The sequence below is a fragment of the Ceratotherium simum genome, chromosome 5, assembly GCF_057802395.1.
Source record: "Ceratotherium simum simum isolate JZ-2026a chromosome 5, ASM5780239v1, whole genome shotgun sequence".
NCBI lineage: Eukaryota > Metazoa > Chordata > Mammalia > Perissodactyla > Rhinocerotidae > Ceratotherium > Ceratotherium simum.
The window spans coordinates 54453556-54479421 of record NC_141904.1 but is presented as its reverse complement, the minus strand read 5'-3'; the positions used below and the strand labels follow the sequence as shown (position 1 = coordinate 54479421).

Below are 25866 nucleotides of genomic sequence, written 5' to 3'. Positions count from 1 at the left end.
AGGACACAAACCACATGCAGCAATGGCAACTGTTAGCTCATGCATGGGCAGCACATTTAGGACACCCTGTCCAAAGGGTGCTCTTTTGGTTTGTGTAAATGTAAGCCCATCCATTAAAACAGATATAAAATATCTTAACACAAATAGACCCAAGTTATCTTGCAAATCCTGTTGCAAGAAAATAGTGTGCTACTATTTTAGGCCACTGAAAACAATTCAGTCAAAGAAATGAAAAGAGATACATTCCCTTCATAGGATAAATGCTTTTCCTCTGACTTGGATGTCAGGAAGGGTGGAAGAAAGTTCACACATAGTGATGTATCCTGTTATCAGCTGACACATTTCAGAGGATATAAAAAAAAGCATAATATAATTTCCAATCACTATTATGAAGCCAAAGTAGCTTCCACATGCATTCAAAGGTTAAAAAGAAATAGCAAAAACAAGTTGAATGGTTACAGGAAAAAATCCTTTGGATAAAAAAAAGTGTAGCTTGATCACAGAAGATAAAAAATAAAAATAATCAAAAGCACGTCACGCTTCTTTGCCGTGTGTCACACGTAGGAGCAGGCCCCTAAACACACTGCTGTGGAACCTGTTACCTTCAAAACGATCTCAAATGCAAAAGTACCAGTGAAGACATAATCTGCGTAACCTAGTATCTGGAAGGTAAACAAAGAATTGCAACTATTATTGCTACAGCTGCTTTAGGCTATGTGAGGATCAATGAAAAAGCCGTTACCTTTAACAGGATTTCAACAGTAAAGATGGCTGTGAAAGCATAGTCAAAGTAACCCAGTATCTGCAAGGTACAACACATGGACATGAGAAAAAGGCATTCGGACAAACTGACAGCTGCATGCCCATGGGTAGGACAGCTACACGCCCACGTGGGTAGAACCCCCACATGCAGTCAGAGACCATTCTCCTGGGGTAAGCCCGCCACTCTGGAGATAAGTGCCAAGATGCTCATAAATGCCCCATTTGGTCCAATTATAGCTCATCTTTATGACCAACAAATAACATCTGGGAATACTTACCTCCTTTAACCACTCAGGCTCTCTTCCCAGTCTCATGTCTTGGACAGACAGAGGCTCATTTCTAGAAGTGTTTTATTAATAACCTTTGCTCATCAGAGCACTACATTGACAAATTACTTGTGGCACCAGATAAATTAGAGTCTTACACACATTTTAGATTTTTAACTGCATTTTTGGCTGAATGAAATATGTTGCCATCCAGCTGAGCTTCAGATTGGCAGAGAAATGTAAATAAAGATATAAGTGGCATCAAACGGACCAGAAGCTTTCACACGTCTCCTCCAATTCCAGTCCATTTAATCAGCGAGTAAACACCCTTCCCCCACTGATGTGCGGGCTGGATAAATCTGTAAGGAAGAGTTTCACTTATGGTCTTGCTCTGCATCAAACACTGCTCCCTCCCAAGGCCAGTTCTTACCTCGCCAGACCCACTCAAACAGCGACTGACTCAGCCTCTGAGTTATCACTCCAGGCTACTTTATCACATTCCTGAAAATACCTTCTACTCTCCAACCAAGCGAGTCCTGCTCACCCCTTCTGAGGTCCCTGAGTCTACTCAGAGCTACAGGGATAGGAGGGTAGAGGAAGTGGGCCAGCAGCAAGAAGTCTGACCACTCAACTAAGGCTACTCACAGGGAACTCTTCCCCACAAAGATGGCAGCTGAGACTCTGCCAGCAGAAGAGGCCATCTTGATGGCTCATCTTTATGACAACTATGCTCTATGGTTTGAAAGAACTGAAGAGAACAGAGCTGGAGGGGACCACGGAGACCACTCAGGCCAACTCCTTTCACTTAACAGACGTGGATGCTAGGAATAGGGACAGCTGCTGAGGCCACGCAGCCAGTCACAGGTGTTGCTGAGCAAGGAGCTAGGCCTGTGGAATGCTACTCAAGAGCCACGGGCCCTGTTGTTTAAGTGTGGGGTCCACCTCAGGGGTCCTTTACTGCTGTTACAATAAGGTGAGGACCTCTGCTTCAAAGGCCAGCTCTCCTCAGCTGAGTTCTCCAGAGGGTATTCATCGTCCAAACTGTTTCTGTTTTTGGATTTACAAATTTTGCTGGAACACGTCTGTGTATCTGTGTTTCGGGCCAGAAACAATGAAAGGTATTTCCAGTACAGTAGGCCCCCACCACCCCTCACTCCTTATTCCCTCCTAGGTCACAGCAGGACTGTCAATGTTGAAAGCACCTGGGTAGCCAAGAAAGACACTGCCGCCCACAAGCCAACAGCCACCTGGTGCCGGTGGTCAAAGCTCTTAGATTTCAGTTGTTCTTTCCTCACTCAGTCTCCATTCTCTTTTTCACTAATAACTCAGCTAAGATTAAAAAAAAAACCCAAAAACTGCACGACTCCAGTTATATTGAGGTATCTAAAGTAGTCAAACTCATAGACAGAAAGTGGCATGGTGGTTGTCAAGGCTGGAGGAGGGAGAAACGGGGAGGGGAGCTGTCGTTCAATGGGTATAAAGCTTCAGTCACGCAAGATGAATAAATTCTGGAGATCTGCTGTAGAATATAGTGCCTATCATTAAGAATACTGTCTTGTACACTTAAACATTTGTTAAGAGGGTAGATCTCATGTTAAGTGTTTTTATCACAATAAAAAACCCGTAGGATTTTAAAAGCAAGATATATACTCATATGCACATCTATCAAAAAAGAACAATAACATTCTTGGGAAAAGCAGTAGGGAAATAAACTCATGGATAAGTAATTATAATAAAAAAATAAGAACATGAGGCCCCATGTAAATTAACTTTCGTCAATCTGTGTTCTAGACTAGCTCCTGACCTAGTCTGTCACATACTGATATTTTTTCCCAAACAGCTTTATCCCCTTGAGTCTTATTATGATGATGGAATTCAATGACACGGAGATCTTTGTTCCATTTGAATGTCTATATAGAGACAGCCTCAGAATCTCTAATGAAAGCCCTAACCTGCGAGCACAGATTAAGATAGGCCCAAGGCCTTTGTCTTTACATCAACACCAACACATGCCTTGGGGGAACATTCTTTTTATCTTCATGTCAGAGTGCGGTTTTATCAATCCAATAGACTGGGTTTGGCAGGCTTCAAACCAAGAGCGCTGGAAATGGAAAGACACCGCATAAGGCTTGGTTGTCACGAGAGAAATCCTGGGGCGCTGATCTGGTGATTTGTCTTCATCCTCAAATCTCTAAAAATATCATGTACAGAAAGAGGTACCAACCAGGCAAGGCAGTGACGCCTGAGGGCCCCGCACACTTGCTGGCCTCCCTCTCCTGGGACGGTTTCTTGGGAACCATCTGAAACTGCGCTATAACATCAAGGCCAGAGAGTCAACAGGTTACTCATCTTCTGAAGCCAGTCTCTGGATTGTTCTCAGAGCTAAACTGGCTGAGCTGCTAAGATGGGACTGCTTAGGCAAGAACTAATTTAGGTATCAGTTTCTGTCCCTCATAGACACAGTGGAAGGGTGCTATCCCTAAATTATGCAACTGATTAGTAGTACAAAACTTAACTCTCTACTTGTTTTCTTCGTAAAACCCCCCATGCCCCACCAAAACACAGTTCTTCCTCTTCACTGAACCACTCAACTCCACAGCCCATCTTCCCCCTAACTTGTATTTCTCCTCAGTAATGGAGCCAAGTAGCCGTGTGAATCTAAGTCCACATAAGATAAGTCTTCCCTGCCAACTCTAAACAAGAGCTCCTGGGCATGTGACATACCTGGTTTCAATTTTACTTTCTGTCCTGATGGACGCTTCCACTAGGCAAAAATCTCAAAATAGGTGTGAATGTGAATTCGACCCAGGAGGGGAAAAGAGACCAAATGTTGGCAGCAAGGAATGAAGAGGAAGAGAAGCAGGTCCCTGAATGCACTACAAGTTCCTGAAGAGTACTTAAAATGAAGTTTAAAATACATGATTCAATCAAGGTTTGTCCCGATGAAACAGAACCTCTCTGGCACTTACAAACCTGACACACGAAATGCTTGCAGGTGAACAAGAGGCCTACTCTAGCTTCCAGCCTCATGGGCCTCCACAGGCCCTGCCCTGCCTGCCTCTGCCTGAGGGGACAGCACTGATCCCAGATGGAGCCGACCCGCCTGTCCTCACCCAGTGGCTTACAGTGTTGCGGAAGGAGTGGCTGCGGATGGGGTCCTCGGCGGCGAGGGCGGCACTGCTCAGCATGATGAAGACGAGGATGAGGTTGGTGAAGATGTGGTGGTTGATGAGCTTGTGGCAGCCCACGCGGATCCTGCAGGGAAAGCCACCGCATGGAGACAGCCCCAGACAGGGCCCGGGCAGACCGGCCAGCGCTTTCAGGATCTGGGGCCTCTCTGCGGTGACAGGTCAGGCAGAGGACAGCTGTCTGCTGTGCCGCCCACGCCCCCCTCCAGCAAACCAGAACCACCTGACCATCAGCCCCCTGAAACCCCGGGACGGCAGACCCTGAGGGCCCGTGGTATCCTGGCTCTGTGTGGGTGCTCAAGAGGCCACTCACTGAGTCCTTAAAGTGGGGATCATCACCCTTCTAAAGGTGGAGAAATGAGGCTTCAGCATGGGAAAGGACTTTCTTAAGGGGACATAGCTAGTAAGGACCAGAGGCGGATTTCCAGTCCAGGTCTGACTGTGACGTTTTCCCACTATAGCATGAAGCTCAGCTGCTCACCTTCCTTTCCTCAGAAAGGAGACCAGGTCAGAGCTCATGGCAACAGCTCACAAAGAATGAGAGCACCCCCTTTCTTGTATGGCAGCTGGGCTATATTAAAACATGACTGGAGTAGTGAGGCTTGGTGACGTCTCCTGTTACGTGGAGATTCTGTCATAGGCACTATTTCTTTTTGGGGTGGGAGTTGACCCCCGACAAGCACTCCTGAGAAAGTGAAGTGAAAGCTACGTCATCGTGCAAGAATCTCACGGGATCTTCCTGTACCGTGTGACAGAGCCACCAGAGTCCTGCGGTCCTGTGAAGCAAGGCAGGGCCATGCGTGCCCAGCTCCCCGGTCCCGGCTCTCACGATGGCTCCATGGGCCCTCAGAGCCTCTCCTGCTGCCCTCAATGTCCATGGGCGAGTTACTGCCTGACTACCCTGAACCTCAATATTTGACTTCAGAATTTAAAGATCTTTTTTGTTTTTTGGCCCATAGAATACATGTAGGTTTTCCTTTGAAAAGATTTTTTCACTTTTAAAACTAGAGTCAACTTTACATAAAGGTGACCCCTTGCTTCAAATCCTCCCTTGTGGGGCTGCTTACTGCTGGGATGTGCCCCTGGAGGGCTTGCAGGCTGTCAGCAGCCGGGGAAGGCCTTCCAGGGCTGTGAGGGCAGGAGTGCTCACAGCTTTGGGGGAAAATCAATGCATTCTTTCAACATACAAGATACAGTGAGCTGTAGGTGTTGGTTACGTCAGTTGAATAATTTTTTTTAAGAGACACCTAAACTCTCAACAGTGATGAGCTATAAAAACTACCATCAGATCTTCAAGTCCCTACGGACTGCAGCATGCCCTGTTTCCCACCGGTGTCTCCCACCGGGGCCTGCGAATTATACAGAGTTCTTCTCTGACAGCCAAGAACTACTTCTGCAATTCTAGAAACCTTTCCAGGAGCCATTTATACCCCCTGGCATTTCACTCAATCCCAGATGATTTAAAACCTAGAAACCAGCTAGTAAATAAACGTCTTCCTCTTATCATACTTGCGAGTAATTACCATGTTCCTGGTGAGCACGTTATCATTTAACATGAGAAATGCTATGTTAAGCAGAATATCATAGAGCTGAATTGAATAGCTACAACCTATTACCTATCATTGAGTAATATTACTTTACAGCCATAAAACTCAAGACCGAGAAATGATCAGCTAAACTGGATCTCTGGACGAAGATGCTGTGCAGAAGTTGGTCACAAAATTGTCACCCCACAAAGCATCTTAACAGAAGACCCATTTGTGAAGAAAGGGTCCTTCGCATGGAAAACACTTCACAGGTGACAGCCCATGGAACACTAAGTCACAGGTATTCCACCACTGCTGGCGCCGGGGCAGGGGTTAAGGGGGAGGAGAATCTGGAATGGCGCTCCCCCCAGGACCTGGTCACACCCCTCCAGCCCCTTGGTCCAGGAGCAGGAAGGCCAGGAAGAGATGGACAGAGGGCAAAGGCAAGGCAGGAGCAGGAGAGGGGTCGGAGAGGGGTCAGAGGGGGATCAGGTGGCTCAGGGGGCTCCAACACTCACGTGCAGAAAAAAGCTATAAACCACCTTCCTTCACCCCATCCCAGCCACCCTCAACAACCTGTAGGGTCCCAGGTGAGACGGGGCAGTGATGTGACCAGAAAGGGGGTATTTACGGGTTGGTCTTGCTAAGAATGAAGAAAGCGCTCCCTTCAGGAATGGGAGCGATTTTCTCCTTCATGTTCAACTCCGAGATTCTGCGAGGACGGGGGCCAGCTGGAACCTCAGGTTCATCCTCCTCCTCCTCCTCTTCCTCTTCACCTACTTTAAATGAGACACTTTTTTTATAGGCATGAAATAAACCAAGATTGCATTTGGGTTTGAATTATTATTCTCAATTCACATGAAATTTGGCTTAAACTTGAACAATATCTATCAGCTTACATTAATCAAAACTCTTCAGAATATGGACTGAATGTGTGTGGAGAGCCGAGAAGTGCGCCCATCCATGAGTCTGTGTAGTCGTGGGAATGAGGTCCCTAGCAGTTTAAGACGGGAGCACAGGTAGAAGGTAGCAGCAGTGGGGTTCTCACTGCCATCCCCCCAGCACCTGGCTGTTTCCCCAGTAACCTCTTGCTCAGCCTCAGCCTGGAAAATCTGTGTGGGACTTCAAGTCACACACAATCAGTGACCCAGGCTCCATACTCCACAGTCCCTCCTACATCAGCCAATAAAGGCACCAGTCAAATGCGAAAGTGTCAGGTGAATAGTATTAACTGGTCACCTCCTCAAGAGATTTCCCAGCAAAAGCTGGGCTTGCCAGGATCCACCTACACTTTTTCTCCCCACCACCTGGAATTTGGGTTATGTAAGCTGTCTGCGACCAAGAGAAAAAGAGCTAACTGGCCCACAAAGGGACTAGAACCATGGCCTCGACAGCCTCAGCAGCCCAGTGTGTGCCCCAACTGGGCTAGCCAGCTACAGACTCAGCTGCTGACCACACAGTGGTGGCAAAGCCACATCCCTCAGGAGCTGAGAGCCTGTCTCTGGCCTCCACCACCATACCTGGCACATCACAAGGCGGGTATGGGTCCTTGTCCTCATCCTCTTCTCGGTAGTCATCGATTGTAACCTAGGATGACAGAGAGGTCTTGGGAGGAGGGGAGACTCTGACTTAAATGCACTTTAGAGAGCCAAAGTGGAGACTCAACCCCACCCTTCCGCACAGAGCAGAGTAGTTCTCTTCAAAGTGTGCGCTGTACGTGAGTGAGTGTGTAGGGACAGCACATGTCCCCAGATGATGATTCTGCTTAAGACAGAAGGTCTGAGGGCAGATGAGGAGAAAATTGGTATAACCCCTATCCAGCCATGGTTAGCCAGCACCATCCACACCTTTTCCTATCCTAGTGATGTCACACACACCGCATGTATGCCATGTATGGTAACTACATTGTAGACTCCTGTCTCTCTACTAGACTGTAAGTCTCGTGCAGGCAGGAACCTCGTTGGTCTTGATGGTGCCTGATCCCCAGTATCTGACACACAGTAACCACTCAAAAAGTATTTACTGATTCAGTGAACAAATGAATGAAAAATCCAGAGCTGTCATAAGTGGGATGAAGTTAGACAGTATAGCCCTGAGCACCCAGACCTCCTGATTTTGAGATCCCTCTGGGGGCAGACACCTATTAATAATCCTTGATTTTAATCCCCACTGAGAAGATACTAACATAGGTCAGGTCTGACAACACAATTCCAACAAGGAAAAAATAAGTGGTCAGACCAGCCAAATATATACTGGTTCTCTGGTGAAATACTGGTTAACAACCAGCTGAGTGCCTAAATTCCCTCAGAACCCCCCTGGAAAGCCAGCGTCTATAATGGTGTGCCACACACTCACACCACAATATCACACAGGACACTTTCACTGAGTAAATGGTACATTTATGGTGCTATCAACAGAATCATTTTGAAACAAAAAGGGGAGAAGGGCTTCAGAACACACACCTTGTTGTCACTGTTGGCTATCTGGTTGACTTCTGGTTTGTTGGTCTTTTTATTTTCCAGGCTCTCTTTTCTACAGAGACAAGAACACAAGAAACCAAGTAATCATATTGCTACGTATAAAAATGCTAATCAGGATTCTGAATCAACAGTGGCCTGATGAAGGAGAGAATTTAATTGGAAACAACACTAACAGCAAGAACATAGCACAACCCACACTCAGAGCTTCCTGCTCATCTCAGTGCACTGGACTCATTACACAGATCATCTTATTAAAATTCTCATCCAAGAGCTAATCAGCATTGAATGCTTCATTTATTTTATGACGCCAAAATTAACCGCAGCCATTCTTTAAGCATGGGGACGTGCAACTCCTACTCTCAACTCCGAGGGAATGACAGCCAAGGGCCTGGCTTCTGCCCAAGACTCCATCCTGGTTGGTTTGCCCCACGTGGTCATCCACAATCACCACAAAGCAGCAACATGGGAGTTACAGCTGCCTGGAGTCCAGGTGGCTGCCCCAGGCCTCACCTGCAGCTGGCTCCCCAGGCAGTTCCCTGAGCAAACACTTCAGGTGAAAATGGGGTTACCTGGCAATCTTTTTCCTCTCCTTTTCTTCAGCTTCCTCTTTCTGAGCAGTATTCAAACTTTCAGCATCAGCCAAATTGTCTACAGCGATGGCCAAGAAGACATTCAGTAGAATATCTAATTTGAAAATTTTAAGGGTACAACACATTTCTAAATGCAACGACATCTGGTCAACAATGGCAACGTGACCCCTCTGTGTTCTGGGAGGCTGGTAACAGGGGACTGTCCCCTAGTGCTATGTTCACTTGGTATAGCCAGAGGACCAGAGCCCTGTTTTTTAAAAAAAAACTAGAAACCTGTAGAAGACAGTTTGGAAAAAAAAAATTAAGATTCACTAAAATCCGTGAAAACCTACAAACCTTACCATTTCCTTTCGTGTGTGTGCATATGTGCATGCCTGCACGTGCACACATGTGTCTCTCTATACATCTAGGTATCTATAGCTGATACGCATTGCATAAAACAACCTATAACATTAACATGGTGTTTTCATGCATTTTGCATTTCACTTTATGCATTTTGTTACTTTCAAAACACACACACCCATAACATATATCGGGGGCATGCTTTCCAAAACAGACACCTTTAAAGGCTACACATTATTCAAATGGTGATCCTATTGCATGAGACAGTCTGAGCTTTTCTCATCTGAAATGGCCCTCAGAGTCTACGATACCTCATTCATTCATTCACTCCACAAACACTGACCGACTATGGCGTGCCTGACTTATTGCCAGATGGTGCCAGACTATTCTTTTGAGTAGCCGCATGTGGCTATATCTTTGGCTACTGTGGTTGAATTACATTTTTTCAAATAGTAAAACGTTAGATGATTACACAAGTTATCAGGTTTTCGGCTCTTACTATAATGTTAAATGTGTGGTTTTCCCTGAATGATTGAAAAAATAAATTCTGAACAAACTTCCCAAATCAGAAGATGACTGTTTCTTATTCACTATCAGTGAAGTACATTTTTGAGAAGGACAGGATCAAAGGTCAGTAAGTCAAGACGGTTCTCTGCTACTGATGCTTCTCTTTGGCTGATGCACAGCCATCTGCATGCAAGACTGCAGGAGCCCAGGGACCCAGAGATGGGAGAGGCACACCACTGTCCCACATGCCCTGTGCAATCTGACACTTCAGGGGCTGCTGAACATGTAAACAAGCATAACCCAACAAGGCACTGATGATGAGAGAGCTTCCAGGGGATCTCACGCTTGACTAATCTATTCAAGTCTTTACAGAAGATAGGAACGTGAGTGAATTGTATTAGGACTTTCAAAATGCCTTTGATATGCTAGACTATTTCTTAAACAGAGCTGCAATGAGCCTGGGGAAGCAGTTTGTCCTGGGCTGGACGAGGGTTGGTAACACAAGCTCTCCTCTGACGGACGTGGGGTAATCATGGCTCAGAGAAGAATTAGTGCTGGGACTAACCGTACTGAGAATTCTCACAATGATCTCAATGAAGAAATGATACATCTCTAGTCTTGCAATGACACTAAACTCTCTTCCAGGCTCTCCTGGAAAGCAAATCCAGAGTAATACACCACAGGAAAACCTTACAAGTTCCAAAGTAACTTGTACAAGTTCCAAATACCCATCATCTGTATTTAGAGGCCTTACCCAGATCCTCCTAAACAGTAGTGTGCTATGGAATTCATTCGAAAAGATCTACCAAGCACCTCCGACATGCCAGACACTGTTCTGGGTGCTGGGGGCGTGGGAGGAAACACGACAGACTGGAGTCCAGCTCCCAGGTAGCATTTATTCCAGCTGGGGGAGATAGAACATAAACTATTTAGGCATTTCAGATAGTGGTATGTGTGCTACGAAGAAAACACAACATGTAACCAGACAGAGAGTAGCCAAGGAATACTTCTGTGCAGACTTAAGGCCGGTACACTGCTATGGCCTAAAGAGTTAATCACGAGGAGAGCAGAAAAAGAAAATATCAATCGTTCAGTTCACAAACATTTACCAACGGCTGACTGCGCAAGACCCTGTAGTATAAGCCATGAGAGACGTGAACACAAAAAAGAAAAGATTCCTGACTCAAGAAACTTATCCTCTAGTTGGGGAGATGGAGAAGTGCCCACCCCAAACCCCAGCAGACGGCAGAACCCACCCCAAACCCCAGCAGACGGCAGAAACCGCATGCTGTAAGAGACCGCTGCATAAAATCTGGCAGGAGATGGGCACAGGTGGCTCTCTGCATGGGGGACTAGAAGGATTTCTAGGTGTTGAGATAGGGGTTTCCATACAATACCTTGAAGCACAAAGCATTGTCCTTACGGGTTTGTCCCGGGGTTTCCACACTGAAGACAATTCACTAACAAGCCAGAGAAGATTAGGGAAAAACAGCTAAAGGGATCTGGGACTTCTTAGGAGAAGAATCCAGAGCAGGATGCTTTACAATAAAAAGATGAAGACCAAGAGTGGTATTCACATGTCCATACACTGCTCTTTCACTAAACATCCCCTGAGGGCCTCCACCTGCCAGGTCTTGCACTACCAGGGAGGACACAGATAAAGCAGACAAAACCAAAGGTCACAGGGTCACGAAGGGTCCGACTAAGGTGAATAGAGATTGAGAATTTTCAGAAGTCTAGGATTAGAGAGTACCTCTTTGCAAGGAAAAGGAATAAAATGAGTCAGAGAAAAGACAGCAGCCTGATACAGCTGCTAGCCAATGGACACTTGATCCCCAAAGACGCACAGATCAGCAAAGCAAAATTAGGTTCAGGGGAGCTTAGGTCAATCCACTGAAGGGGGGTTCCCTGTTGGTTACAAAGGGTCTTAAGAAGACACAGATGCGCCCCCAACCTCTCAAGGATGATGGCACAGAGGACAACCTGGCTTTGACTTAAGCCATCGCTTGGGATCTGTGACACCGAGCTGGGTGACCACTGGTGCAGCCCACGTGCTGTCTCATGCTCCTTCCCCTGGCCTGCTCTCATTCCTCAAAGCCTAACTGGAACTCTGCCTCTACTCTGGCCTTCCCATCAACAGTGAAGAAGAGTATATTAACACGGTAAGGGCATTTACCTCCCACCACAACTGCTACCACCACCACCACCACACCACCACCACCACCACCACGGGCCAATTCAGAGAGGGAGAAACAAAACAAGACAATGACACCACAGTGCCCTCGTCAGCTTGAAGGATACAGTTACCGCAAATGAAGAGGATGATGAAGTAGATGCAGACGATCATTCCCGAAGATGACGGGCCCCCATACGCCATAATGCCATCATACATCACAGCATTCCAGTCTTCACCTGTCAGAATCTAGAAGCCAAAACTGGGATCAGCCGGCAGGTGGACTCACAATTCCCAGTTGTTCTCCCAGGGCTCCTAAATCTGGTTTAAGTCGCCTTTCACAGTCCAATTTATACTGAACAAACCTATCTGCTATCCCAGAGAGTTTTCAAAACATGATTTCTTTTTCTCCCCAAAGCCCCAGTGCATGGTTGTATATGCTAATTCTAAGTCCTTCTAGTTCTTCTACGTGAGCTGCTGCCACAGCATGGCTACTGACAGACGAGTGGTATGGTTCCACGACCAGGAAACAAACCCAGGCCACTGAAGCAGGAGTGCAGAACTTTAACACTAGACCATCGGGGCTGGCTCCAAAACATGACTTTTAATCATACCAATACATGAGTTAATCTTCTGGTGAAAATAAAGTAACATTACATACAAGACTTATGTACTCTTTGATGACCCCCCAGCCCAGTTTTAGTCCTCTCCCCAGAGAGCATGCTATTGGTGTCTCTCTCCAGGAGCTTTGTGCATTTATACATATATACACACCCAGAGAAAACAAGCAGTTGGTGTCTTCTCTGATTTATTAGACATAAAGAGTATCATACTATATAAACTTTCTGCAATTTGCTTTTTTCCCCACTCAATAATATACTCTGGAGGCCCTCTGTGCCAGTAGGTTCACCTCATTCTTTTTAACTGTGCCTGGTAGTCCACATAGTTAACCAACTGTGCAAATGGGGAATTATATCTATGAGTTGTTAGAAGCAGGGAATTCCAAATATCTCATGTAAATTTACAAACTACCCCATGAGTAGATACTCATGACCATCTGAAGTTTCAAATTTAATCTTCTCTACTGATGATACCTGACAATTCAATCCATCGTGAAACAGAATCCGATGAACACGAACAGCAATTTAAAAATATACTATCTTCCACAGAGATTGAGAGAGCGAGAGAGTGAGAGTGAGATCGCACGCTCCTTTATCTTTTATCTGGACAAGATATTTTAAAAATTAAAACTGTTGTGGATCACAACCAAACAGAAAAACGGGCAAATGATTTGAAAAGATAAAACAATTCATAGAAAAGGAACTATAAATGGCTGTTAGTCACATGAAAAGACATTCAGGTTCATCCCTGATAAGAGAAGTATGAATTAAAACTCCAATAAGACAGCATTTTCACCTATCAGACAGGCAACAATCTAAAAGTGTGAACCCCCACTGTGGTGAAGAGGAGTGAGGCCACGGGAAGGCTCCACACTGCTCGCCGAGGAGGAGTTACTACTCCTGTAAGGAGCGTCCTTGGATGAGAGTATCAGCGTTGAAAATGGACATACACCCTTTAAACCAGCAACTCCACTTCTGGGAATTTATCCCACAGATCTACTCACACACGTGCCCCACAATGTATGTTCAAGGTCACCCACAGAGCAAAGAGCGGACATGACAAAATAGTTATCAGCAGGGGACTGGTTACACGAATTATGGCACATCCACACTATGGAATTTATGCAGCATTGAAAAAGAGGAGGCAACCTTTTATGAACCAATAAGGAAGATTCTTAGGACACTTTAAATGATAAAAAGCAAGATGGAAAACAGCATGCAGAGTGAGCCACCATCTGTGTATATTCATCTATAGGTAGGCAGGTTAACTGCTTTATATCTATGAGCAACTATATCTCAAGGAATATACAAGAAACTGATTAATGGTGGTTGCCTCCTAGAAGGGGAAATTGGTGGCTGAGTGGCAGAGAGACTTGTAACTTTATATCCTTCTGTAACATTTGAATTTTGTGCCTCATATATGTATTCCAAAAGCCACCACCACATAAGTTTCTCTGAAAGAAATCGGGATAAAGAATGACTAATCAGTGGCCAAAATTAAGTATAATTCAAAAAATTAAAGCTATGGCTTTATAGCAGTGCCACTACCTCCATTCATCTCAAAACGGCCAAGTGGGAAAGGTTCTTAGAGATCATTCCCTCTAGTCTCTTGTTTTTTCAGAAAAGGATAGTGACTTTCCAAGGTCACAGAGCTGAGCACAGAAAGAGCCACCACGGGACCTCAATGTCCACTGTCCTCTCAACAGGCCTCTCTGGCAGGGCTCCTAAGCTCACCGACATTGAATGTGAAAAGCAACAAGGGCGAGATGAGTCTTTCAAATTTATCTGCTAGGTTCTATCCAAGGAAGGGCTTCAGCTCACAACACAGGAAGAGGGGGTTTAGAACACCTCAGCTTACAGCCAGCTGGGGTGGAGAGGCTGCTCTGAGTGCAGAGCCGCCTGCACACTCTGGCACTGTCACTCCCTTCTCAGCCCAGTGCCTATAAAGGCCTCAACAGCCCAGATACCCTCAGAGTCTGTGTGTCCTCATTACATCACACGAAGGAGGACAAGAAAGGGGCAGAAGCCTATCACAACACTTTTATCACCTTGATTCCTCTGACTACACACCAAAGCATCAGGGCTTTAGAATTCACTGCTTTGCATAAATCCATTATAACCAGGATTACAAAACTTGCCTGCAATCACAAATTAGCAAAGAACAGAAAGAGGATTTAAAAGCCTATCTTACAGAAACCTCATGAAATCAAACAGAAGTTTTGGGTTTATTATTTTTTCAATATCCAGCGGTCTTATAAAAACACTCAATCACATCACAGAGATAGCTGGAGCAAGATGCAAAATAAATGACTTATATGGCACACAGCTTATCAGAACATTATTAGGACAGAGGTTACTAATAAAAACGGAAGCATTTTGTCTTATTGAGTTGTGACCAGACAAGAAGGCATCTCATGATGTGCTCCTCAGGGAGAGGAGGACAGGCGGACTCACCTGGAACACTGTGAGAAGTGCTTGAGGGAAATTGTCAAAGGTGCTTCGCTTGGTTTGCGTTTCGTCAAAATTAAACTTGCCGCCAAACAGCTGCATTCCAAGCAAGGAAAAGATGATGATGAAGAGAAAAAGCAGAAGCAACAGCGAAGCGATGGACTTCATGGAGTTTAACAAAGATGCCACTAAGTTGCTCAGGGAAGTCCAGTGCCTACAAGTCAAGATGAGGATGTGAGCCCAGAACACCCGTGCGGACAGAGCCAAACATCACCTGCCCAGCGATGCGGCTGATCCCTACCCCATGTCCAGAAAACATCTGCAGCAAGACACACATGTCCTTACCTGGTCACTTTGAAAATTCTCAAGAGACGCACACACCGAAACACAGAAATCCCCAGGGGAGACATGATTTCCAGTTCCACCAAGATCGTCTCAGTAATTCCGCCACACACCACGAAGCAATCAAACCGATTAAAAAGAGAGACGAAATACGCCTGGAGACCCAAGCTGTACATTTTTACCAGCATCTCACAGGTGAACAGAGCCAAGAGGACTTTGTTAGCGATATCTGGAAAGACAAAGAGACATAGGTTGGGATCTCACGGTGGGGGTGGCTCAGATTCCTCTCCGCACACCTCCCTCCCACCAGTCCCCGTGGGAAATGCCCCAAGCACTTCTGTCCCTCTCTCTGGTACCGCACCCACTACAGAAGAGTGGCACTAACGTTACAGTCTGTTTGCCTGCCAGGTTCTGGTCCTGCTTCTGCTACAACATAGACGTGTGACTCTGGAGAAGTTCCTTGAATTCTCTGGGCCTCAGTTTCACTGATTATAAAATGGGGAAGGCTGGTTTATCACATGACCTCTGACACTTTCCAGCCCTAAAAGCCTAGGATTCTGCGTTTAGATCACCCATCGTATTATATTTTTTGCTTCAGTCACAGACAAAAAGACCCATCTGGTCTTGCCTACGGCATGATATAAGCAGCAGTTGCCTGCCAATGTCATTTATAACAGCAGCAAATACCACCCAGCAGGCTGGAGAGCTGGACGGAAACAGCTCTAACTTGATGTAAGGCAGGCCTTCTCGACAGCTCAAAACTCAGAATGGGCTGTCTCTGGGGATATGAACAATAGGGGAACCACCACCACTTGCCAAGAATACCATAGGGAAAAATAAAGCTTCCCATGGGGGCAGGGAAAGGGCTATGAGGTCCCTTCCAGCTGCAAGATTCCTTGATCCTAGGTTGTCATGGGGTTAGGACAATGGGATGCTCCGGCCTTAATCAGCTCCAAGGTGCTTCATTCACCATACAGCACAGACCGCACCCCCACTCCAGGTGCACCCTATGTTTAGATGGTTCTACCATCTTCCAAGATAATGCTTATAGAACTGTTCCAATACTTTATTATACATCCATCAGATAAGACTAAACTGCAGTTGGACAGCTTCAGGGATCCCCAATTCAGAACAAAAAGCGAGTGGCCTCTGCTTGTACCTTGAATCTGCGTCAACCAGTCAGGCTGGTTGTAGTGCTCCGAGGAAATGGTTAAGGTGTTGAGAAACACCAGGACGATGACCAGCCAGTAAAACGAGACAGACTTCACAGCAGCTCTGCACCTTCTGCGGTTAAATCGGTTCCAGCGACGCCAGCGGCGGCTGAAAGAGACGCAAACGTTACTCCCTGGATGACAGACACCGCATCTGAGTGTCCAATAAACATTACTGAGAAGCAATTGGCTTTCACTTGAGAGGTCTGGATTGGGGTGGGGGTGCAAGAAGGAAAGACGAGAACAAATAGCATAGAAATTAACAGACTTCATAATGTAAATTATGTTGGTCTTAAAATGCAACTTTTAAAAGTATGATCTTAATCATGCTATCGGTTTCCTTCCTATGGCTTTAGATAACTCCAGAATCTGTCATACGCAGTCCTCAAACCAGTTAGAAAATCTAGACATTCGCAGATTTGGTGCAGATGCAAAACGGCACTCGCACATGTATGTGGTTCACATTCCCACCATACGGTGCACGGATCTGTTCATGCTATCGCTGCAGAGAGCCACTTAGCTCATTATACACATCTCTTGCAGCATCTCTGTCATCATACGGAATTTATCAGGCAGCGAAGTGCTCCAAAACCACAGCTTTCCTTTTAGGGACATTTCCAGTCCTTTCTCAAATACGTGAGGTTCCTCTGGAGCCTGGCCGAGTTGTCAAAGCTGAGTAGGACATGAGTGTTCATACTGAGTCATCAGGTGCCCTTTCTAACCAGTCGATGCTCAAAATATACCTTTAGGAGAAGAGCCAATATTGAATTGTGTTTTCATACAAATAAAATGAGCTGAACCCAACAGACAAGTAGCATGTCCCCTACCTACTTTCATTTCCTGTCTATAATTAGGGAAAGTATCCTCTCCCTTAGCCTGTCTCCCTGTGGAAAACGTTCCCTGCCACAGGATGGTTTGGTGAAGTATGTTCCAGGGAAGGGCCAGCCAAGTGTCGATGTCAGCCTCGTCCAGGCTGGGCTCACTGACCGGGGCGGGTCGCACTTTCTTTAAGGGCTTGAGTCAGAGGACTCTCTAGGCTGTGTCCAAGCTGCAGCCCTGGCTGACTAGGCTGTACTACGCTAAAAACACCATGACCCAGGGACTGGGCAAAGAACTCTTCAGCAAGACCTGGAACAAGCAAGGTGCATTTTGTTATTGCTTTTGCTATGTGGTTTCCAATGGTAATAGCAGCTGGAAACATGATGACCAGCAAAGAAAAATTCCACAGAGGACACTAAAGACTGCCCTCCTCCAGGCTGGGTCTCTCCTGTGATGCATAATTCAGTACACACAAGCAAAGTGGTCTGAACAAGATCCAGCCTGGGTGGTCTATTTAGGCTATAGCGACAAGTCACAGGTGTCTCCCAAATCCAGGAGACCTCATTGTCACATCCCCTGAAATCCTGCAGAACTGCACCCCCCCATCTTGCCCCTTACTGGGCGCTGAGTGTCCAGGCCCTGTACTGGGGACTGGGCATATTGAGATGAAGAAGGCATGGTCCCATGACCCCTGTCCTTGAAAAGCACGCAGGGCTATGGCAAATAATTATAAATCCATGGCAAGTGCTATTCCCAGGGTACTACGTAAAGAACAAAGATAAGGGAGGTGCAGATGCTCTTTTGGAAGAGTCAGGAAAGGCTTCTCCAAAAAGCTGAGATTTGGGCTGGCTCTCAGTAGTCGAGTAAGAGCCAGCGGCCAGAGAGAAGGGCACTCCACCCAGAGGAGCCTGCATGGCCAAAGGGACCAAGGTGGGAAGAGACAGAGCGTGTGGTACATTTGAAAGCTGAGGGCAGTCCAGTACAGCTGCGAAGTGGGGTGGATGGGAGGGTTGTCAAAAGACGAGGCCAGAGGTGAGCTGGGGGCCAAGTTATGAAGGAACTTATACGCCCTCTGGCAACAGGGTGGCATGGAAGGGCTTCCGATTCTTTTTATTTATTTATTTATTTTTTAATTTTTTGTTTATTGCAGTAACATTGGTTTATAACATTGTAAAACTTTCAGGTGTATATCATTGTACTTCCATTTCTGCATGGACTACATCATGTTCACCACCAAAATACTAATTACAACCCATCACCACACACATGTACCGAATTATCCCTTTCACCCTCCTCCCTCCCCCCTTCCCCTCTGGTAACCACCAATCCAATCTCTGTCTCTATGTGTTTGTTTATTGTTGTTATTATCTACTACTTAATGAAGGAAATCATACGGTATTTGACCTTCTTTAAAGTCAGGTTTATTGAGATGTAATTTATATATGGTAAAATGTACTCTTCTTAGGTTTACAGTTTGGAGCCACCACCACTATCAAGATGTAGATTATTTCCACTACTCAGAGGTTCCTTTGTGGCCCTTCGGGTTAATCCCCTCTCCTCACACCAGCCCCTAACAGCTACTGATCTGTTTTCTGTCCCTACTGTTTTGCTTCATCCAGAATGTCCTATAAACAGAGTCATACAATACACAGTTTTTTGAGAGTGGCTCCCTTCCCTTAGCAAAAATACTTTTGAGATTCATTTGTGTTGTTGCATCTATCAGTAGTCTTTTCCTTCTTATTGCTGAATATTAGTCCATCATATGGATGAACCACAATTTGTCTACCCATTCACCATTTGATGGACATTTGAGTTATTTATGGCAATTATGAATAGAAATACTATAAAAATTCGTGTAAAAATTGTTTGTGTAGGCATATATCTTTATTTCTCTTATATAAATACCTTAGAAGTGAGATTGCTGGGTCACATGGTAAATATGTTTGACTTCACAAGAAACTGTCAACTTTTTATTTTTTATTTTTTTTAGAATCCATACAAGTTGGATTTCTTTATTTTTTTTAATTATTTCTTTTTTAAGATTTTATTTATTTATTTTTTTCCCCCCAAAGCCCCAGTAGATAGTTGTATGTCATAGTTGCACATCCTTCTAGTTGCTGTATGTGGGACACGGCCTCAGCATGGCCGGAGAAGCGGTGCATCGGTGCGCACCCAGGATCTGAACCCGGGGCCGCCAGCAGCAGAGCACGCGCACTTAACTGCTAAGCCATGGGGCCGGCCCTCAACTTGTTTTTAAAATGGCTGTGTTATTCGACAAGTAGCAATGTATGAGAACTCCCATCGATCTGCATCCTTGTCAGAACTTGGTACTGTCAGATTTTTAAATTTGATCTATTCTAATAGGTTTGTAGTGGTATCTCATTGTGATTTTAATTTGCATTTTCCTAATGACCAAGTCATCTCAGGTGCTTATTTGCCATTCATCTCTCTTCTTTGATAACATGCCTGTTAAAATCTATTGCTCATTTTTTTATTGAGTGGTTTTCTTATCATTGACACTATTGCGTATATATTATTCTCTCTGTATACAGGATACTATACTATACTATATATACTAGTCCTTTATCAAATATGTTTTGCATATTTTCTCTTCCAGTCTGCAGCTTATCTTTTTATTTTCTTTCAAAGAGCAGGATTTTTAATTTTGATAACTTCTAACTTATCAGTTTTTTCTGTTATGTCCAGTGCTTCGGGTGTCGTATCCAAGAAACTTTTGCCTAATCCAAGGTCACAAAAATTTTCCCGTTTTCTTCCAGAATTTTTACAGTTTTAAGTTTTACATTTAGTTCTATGTCTGTTTCAAGTTAATTTTTGTACATAGTGGTAAAACGTTGTTTTTAACTGAAAAACAACATACATGGAAAAGGACACAAATGACAGGTATATGGTTCAATGCGTTTTTACCAACTGACCATGCAACTTACATCCAGAGCAAGAAACAGAACATGACACCTCAGAAAACCTCTTGAACCCTCTTCTACGGAAAGCTTAATTTTAAGCAGAAAGTGTCTCTCTTAGAGAAATGACTCTGGGAGGCAATATGAAGGGTTGATTAGTAGGCAAAACACTGTTCATCGTTGTGTCTTGGTTTGCTTGTTTTAGGGGGAGATCTTCGGCACCTCCTACACTGCTCTCCAGGCAGGTGCTTAATGTTTCCTGGGGGGATTGATCTTCTATGTGAACATTACAGCCCAGAGAGCAAAAATCAGGTCTAGAGCAACTCCATGTAAAATTCAGAAGTTAGAACATAAAAACCCAACACATGGGCTTAAGAAAAAATAGAAAGAAGATACTGACCTGAGCTTGGATTTTGAGATGGCTTGACTGAAAGAAAGACAAAAAAATATGATTCCTGTTAGGAAGGCTTGAGCATACACTCCCCCATCATTTCAGCAGAGATATTGTAAAAGCCATGCACAGAAGCCCAGACTCAGCACCCCAGTCCCCACGGTGGGCCAGCTGGTTAAGAGCAGAGCAGGAGGCAAAGTGTTGCCAGTGCCAGGCGGGTCAGGCTGAGCACCCTCCAGGGCCCAGGCAAGAGAAGACTCTTAGCCAGAATCCCTGAGCAGCCCCAGCACAGGCAGTGATGCCAGGGTTCTCCCCCTACCCCCGCCCCCACAGTCCCCAAACTGAAGCCAGCAGGCCTTCTCCTGCCCGTGACTCAGTCACTCATCTCAACAGCAGTATGTGCTGCTACTATAGCAAAAGGAGCACTAGACTAGGAGTCCTAGCTCTGCTATTCACTAACTGCAGGAGTTTGGGCAAGCAGCACACCTTTTTGAGCCTCAGTGTTCTCATCTGTAAAATGGGGAAGACAAACCCATTCCCTGCCTACTTCATGATATTGTAGGAGGGCAGAGCAAGAGAAAGGAGGCAAATTCACTTTGTAAACTGTTGAGGATTTGGTCCAGAACACATCATTGTTATGAACCTCTGCCAAGAAGACCGAATTCTCTTAAAAACCACACCTGTCCTTTACAGACATAAGACCTAAAGGACACCAGAGGAAGCAAAGTGTACTCTGCACATTCCACACAGCCCGTCCCCATGCTACCATAGCCCAACTCATCTAGAAAAAAGCCAAGGGGTATTAATGTGCGGGCATCCTCCATCGTTAAGGGAGGGTGGTGCAGGGCTCCAAGGAAAAAGTGCTGTGAGCAGAGGAGGGCGGAGCCTCATATCCAGCCACTATGCATGAGGTTGGGAGAGCCCGTGAGGGAAGGAAAGCTTAAATAGGCAGCATATGCTAGTCAGCGACTCTGCAATACAAGCTCTTCTTCAAAGCACTGCTGCCAGCGTCAGCCTTGGAGGAGAAGCAGGGCTTTTACCCCCACCGCCGACACCCAGAAGGCCCAGCCCTGGCCGCGCCTCTTCTTCTCCACCAGCACCTAGTAGACACAGTGGAAGGCCGGTTACCTGGCACGCCCTGGAGCAGGTGGGCTGCTCTGGAGGAAGAGGCATGTGAAATGCAGGGGGTCTCGGGGGCCAGGGATAGGAGGAAGAGCAAGGGGTCCAGGGTGAGCCCACCCACTCCTCTTGCACCTGAGGCTATGGCCCCAGGGCTCCACTGAAATCTGGGGTGTCTTCCTCATATTTGCTTCTCTAAGAAGATGGGAGGAGCTGAGAGGGCAAGTGGCCTCCTCACTCACCAGAGACTTCCACAGCAGCCTTGGCTCTCGCCTTCTCCATTCACGTTCTCTGTGTTCACAGACTCGGTTTCGCTGGTGGGCATGCTGGCTGTGGGGAGGAGAAAACACTTTAGTTGGCACAGTGGAAGCACTGTGCACCTGGGAGTGAGACAGACAGAGATCTCCACCACCAGGGAGACCCTCTGGGAACCCGGGAGAAGGGTGAGGAGGGCAACGAGGGGTCCTCAGGGGCTTGACTGGCAAAAGAAAGTGCCAAGAAATCAGGCACCTCCACTGCAAGGGAGCCTTTGCTTCCGTGATCTGCTGAGAAAGCCCACAGAAACCCCCATCAGGAGGAAATTCTGTCTATCCAGACACCTCCCAAGAAAAGAAGCCTAGGGACCAAACTGAACCCTGTCACTGTGCCTAGCACCAGCCTATCCTCCTGATTTCCAGGTTTGCACTGAGGCCACCAAAACATCTCAGCTATAGCTACGTCTTTGCTTGACCTACAGGTATATGTTAGAAAATCTGTGAATAGATCAAATACTCCATAAACTTCTTATTTTAAATATACTGAAGGAGAGGAGGTATTACAGATGGAGGAGGGCATGAAGTTACCAAATGCAAAATCTTTTTAAAAGTTTTTAGAGCTCTACTCATTTTTAGTTAATTTATCTGATGTCTAAGTTCCGCTGAGCTTGTGAAGCCCACACACAGAGGGTGCTTACCGAAGAAGCGGGCACTAGAGCACCACGGAAGTATAGTCTCACGGGTGGAAGAAGGTTTTCTCCCAACCAGTGACCACAGGGCAAAGCTGACTGTGGTCCCAGTGCCACCAGGGTCTCCAGGCATGTCTCACTCCTCCCTAGCAGAATCCTGAGCAGGAGAAGTGGAGGAAATGTGGAAATGCACCCCCTAGTGTCGGGAGGCCCAGGGACCCACCAGAGCCACCATCTGGCACATGGGCGTTTTTTTTCATCCACTTGATTCAGCCCTATAAACATCATGAGCATGTGCTGGAGACCAGGTGGTGAAGGAGGTGTGGGGCACAAAGAGGGACATGGCCCTGCACCTGCCCTGGAGGACCAGTGGGAGAGGCAACCCCTCAACGGATTTCAATTAACTGTGAAAAGAGCTACCTCAGGGGTCTGTGCAAGGAGTTCCGGAAACGCTGTAGTGAGGAATGACTAATTCTGCTCTGGGGTTAGGAGAGGTCAGCAAAGATGGAAACATGGGAGAATCACCTGAACACACGTGCTGCTTCTCCCTGATGCATAATGTGAACTGCAGCAACTGTTTATAGACCTTATGGTGTCAACAGGAAGGCTTTCCCCCGTGGCTCTGCCCACATGGCTCCCCCTAACAAGGATGCCTCAGTTTCATCTGCAAACACTGGTAGTGGTGCCTGGAGCACTGTGGTGAAGACTCTGAGGCCAGCGCAGGCGAAGAGGACAAGGAGCTGGATCAACGGCTCTGTCTGCACAGCTGCATGTCTGCTGACCTTGCTCAGGCCAGAGACATGACGTGAATGACAAGGATGAAGGCGGACCTGACTCAAAGGACCCAGAGCTCTAAGGAAAATCTTTCTGAGGCACCAGAGAAGATCCTTTTCCTTCTGAGAGCACCCAAGGAATGGAGCCTGCTTCGGTGGGAGTCTCAACAGTCATATCCAGGAACATTTAGGCAAAGGTTTCAAAAGCGAAGGCAAAATGAGCAGAATTACAGATCCATACCACCCTATGGTATTCTCATAGAATGACCTTTTTCTTCCTTAGTTAAGTCAAAAGAAACCAACTACAAACTTTGATTCACTTTTCACTACTCCACGCAAAAAAACAGACAAAAACAAACCAACCAAAAAAACCCCACAATCCAATCATGGAAAAACCTTTAACAAAAACTCCATACATATAGACAGACAGATACACACACACACAGAGGAAGCTGCTCACGCAATTCTCTTTTCCATGACTGTTCCATGCCCTGAATCGAGCAGAAAGACTAAAAAACTGTAAAATTTAACCAAGTTCGTTGTTATGGGTTCCTCCCATGGGGTCACCCTTCTCTTCAGGAACAGGACAAAGAATCACAGTGGGAGACCCTTACAAAGATAACCCTGAGTCATCTCTGAGGAACATTTTTCTTGGTGGGTATTGCCACTATTGAAGGGACAGAAGTCAAGAGCAGCATGATACGGGGGGTCCTCGGGCCTGTTGGGTCCTGACTCTGCCCTGGGCTCTGGTAAAGGGTAAAGTGGTGGTGCTAACTCCACATTCTTGAGGGTGACTTCCATCTCTAACAGTTTAATACTTCATGGTTCTAATATGAATCATATTGTAACTTCAGTTATTATTCCCCAAAGAGCAAACTTCTGATGAACAGGCTAAATCTTCGTGGCTTTTCACTCTCTGGGGTCATGTCCCACGATAATATCACTAGCTGCTGCATTCATTCCTAGCTTCGTTTTTCAAACGATCTGATCAAAACAGATAAATTACAGACTACCTATGGGAAAGAGGGACATAGTTTTGCATTTCTGGCTCTGTGCCAACTACTAGTGTATGAAACGTACTGCCTACTCCTAGACTAAGTGGGAGGAAAGGTAAGAAATACACCCAAACTCCCCAAACAGAAACTCAGAGAGGCTAACTGTTGGCACAGTGTCAGAGCTGCACTGATAGGGAGGAGGACTCCTCCTGCTCTCCCAACAGACTCTGTCCTTCAGTTGAGGTGGGACAGTAGCTAAGAGCAGGCTCTCAGGTTGGTCAGATCTAAATTTAACCCCACGTTTGTGACCAAACTTCTCCAAGACTTCATTTCTCACCTGTAAAATGGGGATACTTACTTACCGGGATGTTGGCAAAACTAAATGAGATAAGACACATAGTGGGTCAATCCAGAGTGGGTCCACAGCATTGGGTAATCAGTGGGGCTCAAAACGGTAATTTGGTCATCTCAGGAAAGCTCTCCTGGAGCTCCCTGGAGGCAAAGCAACACTCCCTATATGGCCCAAATCCAGTGTCCCTTCACCCTGACCACTTCTATTATGGCACAGAGGCATCAAGTGCGAACAATCCTCCGTACTCCCAAATCAGCTTTGGCCACCACTCTCAGTTTGTATCTTTTCTGCCTCAAACTGAGTTGTTATTGTCTAACTTAGCCTGTTATGGGGATAGCAGCTTTTCTGTCAGAATTATTTGACACGTATAGAGCCAGGGGCCCATAATAAATCAACCTATTCCAGAATGACGTCCCAGGGCTGAGGAGGAGGAGTGGAGGGGGAAGGAGGAGGAAGAGGATGTGACTATGCTTGAATGTGGTGACCTCATTTGGTCCCAGAAATGGATCTTGATCCAGCCCCTAAATCTGAGCAGAAGAACCAGGCTCCGATGGGGGCCCTGACAGCCTTTCCATCCACCCTAGCCTCTCACTCCCAGCCACAGGATACCATTTCCTTTTCCAAAAGAACATAAAATATCAGGCCCAGTGGGCATAACCAAGGACCTTGTTTGTCCATTAAAGCATTTCACCCTTCGCTTGCATGAGGCATTCATGTTTTTAATGTTAATAAATTGATATGAGTTTCACATCACTTGGCCCCAGTAGGATCTCATCTATGTTTTAAAAAGTCAGACAGGAGAATGACAGACAGTTAGAACTAGAAGGTTCTAAGTTCACTGCATGAACAAACTCTGTGATTTCACAGATGACAGGACCGACCAACCTGCCTCGGGACACACAGCTCAGACGTGAGCAAGCTCTCCTGCTTCAGCATTCTTCCCACTATGCCACACCACCCCGGTGGTTTTGGTATATACTTAAATATACTGGTACACGTTTTGGTATTGGTCTATGATACATATATTGGTATATCCTTAAAATTCTGCAAATCAAAAAGGTCCAAAAGCCAAACAAGCCTATTATCCATCAGCCTTGGTTT

The 25866-nt window shown here is 45.9% G+C and overlaps 1 protein-coding gene across 8 annotated transcripts in view; it reads right to left on the bottom strand.

Moving 5' to 3' along the window:
• The window catches only part of CACNA1D (calcium voltage-gated channel subunit alpha1 D), a 340557-nt gene that overhangs the window by 70095 nt on the left and 244596 nt on the right, over positions 1-25866 (bottom strand). For 7 of the 8 annotated variants that reach the window (XM_087431185.1, XM_087431186.1, XM_087431187.1 and 4 more), the window contains 12 exons: positions 21945-22032; positions 20593-20619; positions 16404-16564; positions 15248-15473; positions 14909-15116; positions 11963-12083; positions 8792-8906; positions 8205-8274; positions 7263-7329; positions 6374-6521; positions 4154-4283; positions 743-802 (listed from right to left, as the gene is read on the bottom strand). In XM_087431185.1, coding sequence (XP_087287311.1) covers positions 743-802; positions 4154-4283; positions 6374-6521; positions 7263-7329; positions 8205-8274; positions 8792-8906; positions 11963-12083; positions 14909-15116; positions 15248-15473; positions 16404-16564; positions 20593-20619; positions 21945-22032 — 1421 coding nt within the window. The remainder of the gene's footprint in view (positions 1-742; positions 803-4153; positions 4284-6373; positions 6522-7262; positions 7330-8204; positions 8275-8791; positions 8907-11962; positions 12084-14908; positions 15117-15247; positions 15474-16403; positions 16565-20592; positions 20620-21944; positions 22033-25866) is intronic. The other variant, XM_087431184.1, reaches the window with a different exon arrangement.